Source organism: Atractosteus spatula, chromosome 8 (genome assembly GCF_055471065.1).
Source record: "Atractosteus spatula isolate fAtrSpa1 chromosome 8, fAtrSpa1.hap1, whole genome shotgun sequence".
Lineage (NCBI taxonomy): Eukaryota > Metazoa > Chordata > Actinopteri > Semionotiformes > Lepisosteidae > Atractosteus > Atractosteus spatula.
The window spans coordinates 73,100-83,064 of record NC_142713.1 but is presented as its reverse complement, the minus strand read 5'-3'; the positions used below and the strand labels follow the sequence as shown (position 1 = coordinate 83,064).

Here is a 9,965-nt window from a genome sequence, read left to right as displayed (position 1 = left end):
CCACAGTCCCTATACTGTTAGAATATACACAGTACAGCCCACAGTCCCTATACTGTTAGAATATACACAGTACAGCCCACAGTCCCTGTACTGTTAGAATATACACAGTACAGCCCACAGTCCCTATACTGTTAGAATATACACAGTACAGCCCACAGTCCCTATACTGTTAGAATATACACAGTACAGCCCACAGTCCCTATACTGTTAGAATATACACAGTACAGCCCACAGTCCCTGTACTGTTAGAATATACACAGTACAGCCCACAGTCCCTATACTGTTAGAATATACACAGCACAGCCCACAGTCCCTATACTGTTAGAATATACACAGTACAACCCACAGTCCCTGTACTGTTAGAATATACACAGTACAGCCCACAGTCCCTATACTGTTAGAATATATACAGTACAGCCCACAGTCCCTATACTGTTAGAATATACACAGTACAGCCCACAGTCCCTATACTGTTAGAATATACACAGTACAGCCCACAGTCCCTATACTGTTAGAATATATACAGTACAGCCTACAGTCCCTATACTGTTAGAATATACACAGTACAGCCCACAGTCCCTATACTGTTAGAATATACACAGCACAGCCCACAGTCCCTATACTGTTAGAATATACACAGTACAGCCCACAGTCCCTATACTGTTAGAATATACACAGTACAGCCCACAGTCCCTGTACTGTTAGAATATATACAGTACACCCCACAGTCCCTATACTGTTAGAATATACACAGTACAGCCCACAGTCCCTATACTGTTAGAATAGACACAGTACAGCCCACAGTCCCTGTACTGTTAGAATATACACAGTACAGCCCACAGTCCCTATACTGTTAGAATATACACAGCACAACCCACAGTCCCTATACTGTTAGAATATACACAGTACAGCCCACAGTCCCTGTACTGTTAGAATATACACAGTACAGCCCACAGTCCCTATACTGTTAGAATATACACAGTACAGCCCACAGTCCCTATACTATTAGAATAGACACAGTACAGCCCACAGTCCCTATACTGTTAGAATATACACAGTACAGCCCACAGTCCCTATACTGTTAGAATATACACAGCACAGCCTACAGTCCCTATACTGTTAGAATATACACAGTACAGCCCACAGTCCCTATACTGTTAGAATATACACAGTACAGCCCACAGTCCCTATACTGTTAGAATATACACAGTACAGCCCACAGTCCCTGTACTGTTAGAATATACACAGTGCAGTACAGCCCACAGTCCCTATACTGTTAGAATATACACAGTACAGCCCACAGTCCCTATACTGTTAGAATATACAGAGCACAGCCCACAGTCCATATACTGTTAGAATATACACAGTACAGCCCACAGTCCCTATACTGTTAGAATATACACAGTACAGCCCACAGTCCCTATACTGTTAGAATATATACAGTACAGCCCACAGTCCCTATACTGTTAGAATATACACAGCACAGCCCACAGTCCCTATACTGTTAGAATATATACAGTACAGCCCACAGTCCCTATACTGTTAGAATATACACAGTACAGCCCACAGTCCCTATACTGTTAGAATATACACAGTACAGCCCACAGTCCCTATACTGTTAGAATATACACAGTGCAGCATAGCCCAAAATCACACTGTTGTTACTATACTATTAGAAATAGTAAGTAAGAAATAATAAGTGGTGTTATTATTATTATTAAATTGCTGCATACTGTACACTTGAACCTTTAATGGCTTACTGGAATGAATGGATTGAAAAGTGGTTGCAGTGTCCCCTCTAGCGGTGGAGTGCAGAAGTGCAGGCAGAGTAACACCAGTGTGTTGTGATTGGAGTGTTAAGTGTGGGGTGGAGAGGGTCAGTGGGTCACCGTGTTTCTGAGAGAAGGTAAGAATTACTGAGGAGTAACAAGCAGCACAAAAATGACATTGAGAATCTCTGTGATAAATAAAATGTATGTAAAGTAACAAGTCAACATTAATTAGCTGCAGAAATATTAAAAATAGAAATAAACAACACTCCTGCTTTTCAGACGAAGTTGCTCCGGAGCTGAAATTTACTTTCCTTTTCACACTGTGCTCTTCAGCAAGAATTAACTTCGACTTTGTGTCTTGACACAGATGCAGAGACTCTGTTCCTTCAGCCTCCAGACTAAAGAGACCCAGTTCCTCCAGCCTGTCAGTGTGGGACACTCCCTTCAGACTAAAGAGACTCAGTTCCTCCAGCCTGTCAGTGTGGGACACTCCCTTCAGACTAAAGAGACCCAGTTCCTCCAGCCTGTCAGTGTGGGACACTCCCTTCAGACTAAAGAGACCCAGTTCCTCACTCTGTCAGTGTGGGACACTCCCTTCAGACTAAAGAGACCCAGTTCCTTCACTCTGTCAGTGTGGGACACTCCCTTCAGACTAAAGAGACCCAGTTCCTCCAGCCTGTCAGTGTGGGGCACTCCCTTCAGACTAAAGAGACCCAGTTCCTTCACTCTGACAGTGTGATACTGGAATGTATCTGGTTGCTCTTCTCTGTACTCATTACAGAGCAAACTTTAAAATCTACACTGTTAGCTCTACAGCCTAACATCTGTTTGTCTTTCTCGTTGTTTCCCTTAGCTTCCATACTGTAAATGATATAATATATCAGGCTGATATTTTCTCACTTTATCACTGAACCTGTGTGCAGCGCTCTGCTATTTTCTGTATTAACTGTCCTGTTTGTCAAGAGCGGTGTTTTGGCCGCGCTTCTGAGTTCCTCTTGAGAAGCGGTACAGGAGCGGTGTTGAGATCTTCTCGGTCTGAATTCATGACAACAGCGGCGTCGGACTGTTCCTATTAAACATGTCTGAAACAGACACCTTAAGCCCGACTCTCAAGACGACTGCAGTTGCAATGCACACCGGCCCTCACCCAACATCCACTCCCGCCACCGTCCCCTGTACCCATCTCCCCAGTAGCCCCAGTAACCCCTCCTCCCAGCTCCCCCCGACGCTAGCGATGTGAGCGCGCCTCCACGACACCCGCAAACTCCGCGCGCGTCCCCGTGTCAACGTGGCGCTTCGATGCCAATCACGGCCACCCTCCCGGCCTCTGCCCCTCCTCCTCTATTCCGATTGGTCGCAGTTCCCTTGAGACGCCTCCGATTGGTCCGATCCGCCGACTTGGCCACACCCCTCCTCCCCAGTTAAAGGGCTAGAGGAGTCGCTGAAGGAGGTTTGGAAGCGCAGCCAGGTTGCAGAGAGAACCGACAGCGGGGTCAGATCTTAGCGGTGAGTTTCTGTTGATCTATAGAAAAATACTCGTGGAGGCGAAATCGGTTTATTGCACCACGTACTAAAAGAAACCGGGAGATCAGCGCCTGGAGACGGGGGCTGATCGGAGCCGCAGCATCAGTACGAAAAGATGAGGAGAACTTAGCGGTGATGATTAATTAGGACTCTGGACCAGGACCCGGAGTGAAACCCGGTTCCGACAGCAGAAAGGCGACCCCGCGGCCGGGGGTGGCCCAGACGGTTCTCTCTGAGTCATCTGCAAGAAGAGAAATGCTAAGCAATGTCGAAGATATTGCAGAAAGAATGAGATAGGAAAGTCCCTGAAAACCGGTTTTAATTACTTATTTACCTTTGATATCGTTAGCTGGACTCAGACAGGGGAGAGAGGGGTGCTGGACTCAGACTGCGGAGGGGGGGGGGGGTACTGGATTCAGACTGGAGAGAGAGGGGTACTGGACTCAGACTGCAGTGGGGGGGGGGTACTGGACTCAGACTGGGGAGGGGGGGGGGTACTGGACTCAGACAGGAGAGAGAGGGGTACTGGACTCAGACTGCAGTGGGGGGGGGTACTGGACTCAGACTGGGGAGAGGGGGGGATACTGGACTCAGACAGGAGAGAGAGGGGTACTGGACTCAGACTGGGGAGAGGGGGTGGTATTGGACTCAGATTGGGGAGAGAGAGGGGTACTGGATTCAGACTGCGGAGAGAGAGTTGGATACTGGACTCAGACTGGGAGAGGGGGGATACTGGACTCAGACTGCGGAGAGAGAGTTGGATACTGGACTCATACTGGAGAGAGAGGGGGGAAATTGTCTTTGGATAGTAATGGAGAGACAGGAATAATTTGAATGCTGTCATGTACTTGATTAGCATGTGGTTTTGCTGTAAAAGTGAAGGTGGGATCTTTGGGTACTGTCCTTTCTTACTCCAACACGTTCACTGTTCTCAGAGCATGACATCACCAATGGCATCACTACGGGTCCTGAGGCGGTTGCTGTGTGTGACGGTGATCATTGCCACAGTGACGGCTCTGGTTGTTGCCAAGCCGACGCAGGAAAAAAAGGACAGAGTCCACCATGCCAAAGACCTGAGCGACCACCCCCACGATGATGCTCACGGATACGAGTACGACCACGAGGCGTTCCTGGGAAAAGAGGAGGCCAAGACCTTCGACCAGCTGACCCCAGAGGAGAGCAGAGCGAGGCTGGGGTACTGCCTCCTATACTCACTGTATTACTCCCAGACCGGGACTACTGTCTATACTCACTCTATTACTCTCAGTCTAGAGTACTTCTGTCTATACTCACTCTATTACTCTCAGTCAAGAGTACTTCTGTCTATACTCACTCTATTACTCTCAGTCTAGAGTACTTCTGTCTATACTCACTCTATTACTCTCAGTCAAGAGTACTTCTGTCTATACACACTCTATTACTCTCAGTCTAGAGTACTTCTGTCTATACTCACTGTATTGCTCCCAGACCGTGGTAATGCCATCTACAGCTCACGTCAGAAAGGCGTGTTGTGGAATGAGCCCTGCCCCTCCCCCGTGCAGGAAGATCGTGGACCGCATCGACGGCGACAAGGACGGCTTCATCACCCACGTCGAGCTGCACAGCTGGATCAGGCACCGGCAGCAGCGCTACATCGACGAGAACGTCATGAAGCACTGGAAAGAGTACGACCTCAACAGGGACGACTACATCTCCTGGGACGAGTACAAGAACACCACCTACGGGTACTACCTGGGTAAGAGAGGGGGGGGGCTGGGGGCAGGGAGACAGGGGCTGGGGAGGGGCCGGGGGAGGAGAGACAGGGGCTGGGGAGGGGCCGGGGGAGGAGAGACAGGGGTTGGGGGAGGAGAGACAGGGGCTGGGGGAGGAGAGACAGGGGTTGGGGGAGGAGAGACAGGGGCTGGGGGCAGGGAGACAGGGGCTGGGGAGGGGCCGATGGGAGGAGAGACAGGGGCCGGGGAAGGAGAGACAGGGGCTGGGGGAGGAGAGACAGGGGCTGGGGGCAGGGAGACAGGGGCTGGGGGAGGAGAGACAGGGGCTGGGGGCAGGGAGACAGGGGCTGGGGGAGGGGCCGGGGGAGGAGAGACAGGGGCTGGGGGGAGGGGCCGATGGGAGGAGAGACAGGGGCTGGGGGCAGGGAGACAGGGGTTGGGGGAGGAGAGACAGGGGCTGGGGGAGGGGCCGGGGGAGGAGAGACAGGGGCTGGGGGAGGGACCGGGGGAGGTGAGACAGGGGCCGGGGGAGGAGAGACAGGGGCTGGGGGCAGGGAGACAGGGGCTTGGGAGGGGCCGATGGGAGGAGAGACAGGGGCCGGGGGAGGAGAGACAGGGGCTGGGGGCAGGGAGACAGGGGCTGGGGGAGGAGAGACAGGGGCTGGGGGAGGAGAGACAGGGGTTGGGGGAGGAGAGACAGGGGCTGGGGGCAGGGAGACAGGGGTTGGGGGAGGGGCGGGGGGAGGAGAGACAGGGGCTGGGGGCAGGGAGACAGGGGCTGGGGAGGGGCCGATGGGAGGAGAGACAGGGGCCGGGGGAGGAGAGACAGGGGCTGGGGGGAGGGGCCGGGGGAGGAGAGACAGGGGCTGGGAGTTAGGGGAAGGGGTTGGGGATGAAGTTGCAGAAGGAGAGGCTGAGGGCAGAGACTTGAGGCAGGGTTAGGGGAGTTGGGGTAGAAAGAAGGGAGTAGATGAGGGTGTGTGAGCATTGCCTGCAGGTATGGTGTGAACCTGTGTCCTGAACATCCACTCTTGAGTTCTTCAGACCAGAGTGATGTGATGTCAGTAAAGAGATGTATCGCTGTTGATGCACACTTACTGGTCATGCACGATCACTGGTCATGTGACGCTTGACAGCCGCTTGCAGGTCATATGACCCCCTGACAGTCTCTCTGATCATGTGACCTCTGAGACACTCCCACGGGCCATGTGGAGCCTGTCAGCGGTAGTGCTGTGCTCTGTGTGGTTCTGGTGCATCACAATGCATCTTGTGTCTCAGATGAGGAGTTTGATGATGTTGAAGACAAGACTAGTTACAAGGCCATGCTGATGCGGGACGAGAGGCGCTTTAAGAAGGCCAACCAGGATGGAAACCTCATCGCTACCAAGGAGGAGTTCACAGCCTTCCTGCATCCTGAGGAGTTTGACTACATGAAGGAAGTTGTGGTTCAGGTACAGGAACAGACACACTGACTGCACACTCCAGTACATTTACACTGCACTGAGAGAGAGAGGGGTTCATACAGACACACTGACTGGACACTCCAGTACATTAACACTGCACTGAGAGAGAGAGGGGTTCATACAGACACACTGACTGGACACTCCAGTACATTAACACTGCACTGAGAGAGAGAGGGGTTAATACACACACACTGACTGGACACTCCAGTACATTAACACTGCACTGAGAGAGAGAGGGGTTCATACAGACACACTGACTGGACACTCCAGTACATTAACACTGCACTGAGAGAGAGAGGGGTTAATACACACACACTGACTGGACACTCCAGTACATTAACACTGCACTGAGAGAGAGAGGGGTTAATACATACACACTGACTGGACACTCCAGGACATTAACACTGCACTGAGAGAGAGAGGGGTTAATACAGACACACTGACTGGACACTCCAGTACAGTAACACTGCACTGAGAGAGAGAGGGGTTAATACAGACACACTGACTGGACACTCCAGTACATGAACACTGCACTGAGAGAGAGAGGGGTTAATACAGACACACTGACTGGACACTCCAGTACATGAACACTGCACTGAGAGAGAGAGAGAGAGAGAGAGAGAGAGAGAGAGAGAGAGAGAGAGAGAGAGAGAGAGAGGTTAATACAGACACACTGACTGGACACTCCAATACATTAACACTGCACTGTGTTAATGTATTGGAGAGAGAGGGGTAAATACAGACACACTGACTGGACACTCCAGGACATGAACTCATGAATCTGGACCCATTTAGACAAGAACTGGGTCAGTACAGTCTCTGATGTCACTTTCTTTCAACGTAGGAAACCGTGGAGGACATTGATAAGAATGGAGACGGCCTGATTAACGTAAATGAGTACATAGGTAAGATAGATAGATGAGACTTTATTGATCCTGAAGGGAAATTGAGGTGTTACAGCAGCCCAGCTCAAGACCAGCAAAAACAGACATGACAGCCTCAGACAGATCTGTTATTAACATACAGGCTGCCAGTAGTTAAACTGCAAGACCAGGTTTAATCCCTCATCTCTGCCACTAACACAACATGTACGCCTTAATGAAAGAGTGACCTTGAATTCTGTCCTTTGAAATGTCAGAAGGAGCTCTTTACAGCAACTATTGATGGTGTAGAGCATTTGATTTATTCAAATTAGTTGATTGATTGATTCAAAAGAAGCTTTTGATTAAACTGTGCTGGGTTTTGAATCAGAGGAGAGCTGACACAAAGGCTCGGGTTTACTTCTACTGTTCCTCAGATGGGCCATGTGTGTGTCTGTGACTCTGCCCCCTGTCTGTGATTGGTGCAGGGCTTTCTCTGACCCCTCCCCTCTCTTTCAGGCGACATGTTCACTCCTGATGAGGGGGAGGCGGAGCCTGACTGGGTGCAGAAGGAGCGCCAGCAGTTCAGTGAATTCAGAGACTTGAACAAGGTCAGTGATCACAGAGCCACAGGCGAGAGAGGAGTAGGATTTAATAGTTAGGGTTAGTGTTTACGGTTAGGGCTTGGGTTGGGGTTGATGGGTAGGATTAAGGTTAGTGTGTAGGGTTGGTGTGTAGATTTAGGGGTTGGGTTAGGGCTAGGATTTAGGTTAAGGGTTGGAGATAGGGCTAGGATTACTGTGTAGGACTTGGGTTAGCGGTTAGGGTTGGAGTTGGTGTGTAGGGTTATGGATTAGCGCACAGGGATAGGAGATGGGTTGGTGTGTAGGTGTAGGGTTAGTGTATAGGTTTAGAATTAAGATTGTACATCCTGTAGGTTAGTGGTTAAGGAGCCACAGACGAGGAATGGAATAAGGGTTAGGGGTTGTGTTGTAGGTATACTGTAGTGTAGTTTTATTGTACAGCATGGAGGTACACTGTTGTGTACTTGTGTATAATTTGTGGGTACACTTGTGTGGTCATGTTGTGCAGTGTGTAGTTACATGGCTGTGTATTTTGTACATTGTGTATGTATACTGTAGTGTAGTCGTGTTGTACAGTGTGTTGTGTATTGTATGTTGTGTAGGATGGGTCTCTGGATGCCAGTGAAGTGGCTCACTGGATCCTGCCAGGAGAAGTTGACCACGCTGACACTGAAGCCAAACACCTCATCTTTGAGACGGATAAAGACAAGGTACTTGCCTGTCTCTCATTGTGTGTCAACAAAACCCACTCCTGCTGAACAGACAAGACACCTGTCTGTCTCCATCTGTCCCTGTGTCCACAGACAGGACTGACCCAATAGACCTGTCTGTCTCCATCTGTCCCTGTGTCCACAGACAGGGCTGACCCAATAGACCTGTCTGTCTCCATCTGTCCCTGTGTCCACAGACAGGGCTGACCCAATAGACCTGTCTGTCTCCATCAGTCTATTCTTTTATTTAACTCATCTGATAGGTCAAAGCTTAACAACGGAGAAATCCCCTCCTTCATCGGTGTCGATTGGTTCTGTCTAACAGCTGAGCTCTCTGCTGCGTTTGGCTTGCAGGATGAAAAGCTCACTAAGGAGGAGATCCTGGCCAATTGGAACATGTTTGTGGGGAGCCAGGCGACCAACTATGGCGAGGACCTCACCAAGAAGCACGATGAGCTCTAATGATGTCATTGTTGGTGGCAGCACCTCATGATGATGTCACCGCAGAGGGGAAAGGGGCATAATTGTGGGTGGTGGGGTTAGGGGTGTGGGCAGGAAAAGGTAAAAATATTTGACCTTTTCTGGTCTAGATTATATTTATATTTTCAGTGTACATGCAAACCCACTGTTTACATTTTTATTACATCGAGGAACAGCCTTAAGGAGTGGCAGGTTGCCTGTCTGCCTACCCGACAGCATTGCTAAAGAAACCGTGTTGGTGGCCACGCTGCTGTAGACACACAGGTCTACACGCCAGGACAGGTGTGCACCGGGGGGGTGCTCAGCTGGTGAGCTCAGACTGTTACTGTGATTGAAGCTCTTGTCTGACCCCAGTCAAAAATCTGCCAGCCTCCTCCTTTGTCCAGGTAAAAATAATTTCACCAATTGGAAAATGTCCCTGCCGCTCATTGCCACCAGCTGCGGCTGAGCACTGGCAGGGGTGAAAACCGCTCCTCGCAACTCAAACTCCCGTGTGTCCGTGCGGTGGCAGACGTCAGCGTCGCCCCCTGCCTGCAGGGCGGGTGTTCAGTGCCGTCGTCCCTCCGTGAGAAACTGTCCCCTTACGGCTTCCTTCCAGCTGCAGGGGCCGGGCTGAATAAACCCAGTGATCTCACTGTCTGCCACCGGGCATCACAGACACATCTATTTATGTGCATCACATAAACCAGCTCATAACTGTGCTTCAGCTACACGGAGACCACACTCCCTCAGTAAGGCAGGTCCAAATAAAGTGGCCACACACGCAGCGAGAGCAACTGCCAGTTTACTGCAGTTTCTGTGCTCTGTACAGCAGATACTGTGGATTTCAACTAATAAAGTTTTTTTAAAAAAACATCTGC

The 9,965-nt window shown here is 50.4% G+C and overlaps 1 protein-coding gene across 1 annotated transcript; it reads left to right on the top strand.

The window, feature by feature from the left end:
• Positions 1–3,229: 3,229 nt before the first annotated feature.
• On the top strand, positions 3,230–9,960 carry rcn3 (reticulocalbin 3, EF-hand calcium binding domain). Its single transcript, XM_088923573.1, has 8 exons — positions 3,230–3,278; positions 4,232–4,491; positions 4,838–5,031; positions 6,287–6,459; positions 7,316–7,376; positions 7,851–7,942; positions 8,518–8,625; positions 8,980–9,960. The coding sequence occupies exons 2-8, from the start codon at positions 4,235–4,237 to the stop codon at positions 9,085–9,087; spliced, it is 993 nt and encodes a 330-aa protein (XP_088779699.1). The 5' UTR covers positions 3,230–3,278; positions 4,232–4,234; the 3' UTR covers positions 9,088–9,960.
• Positions 9,961–9,965: the final 5 nt, after the last annotated feature.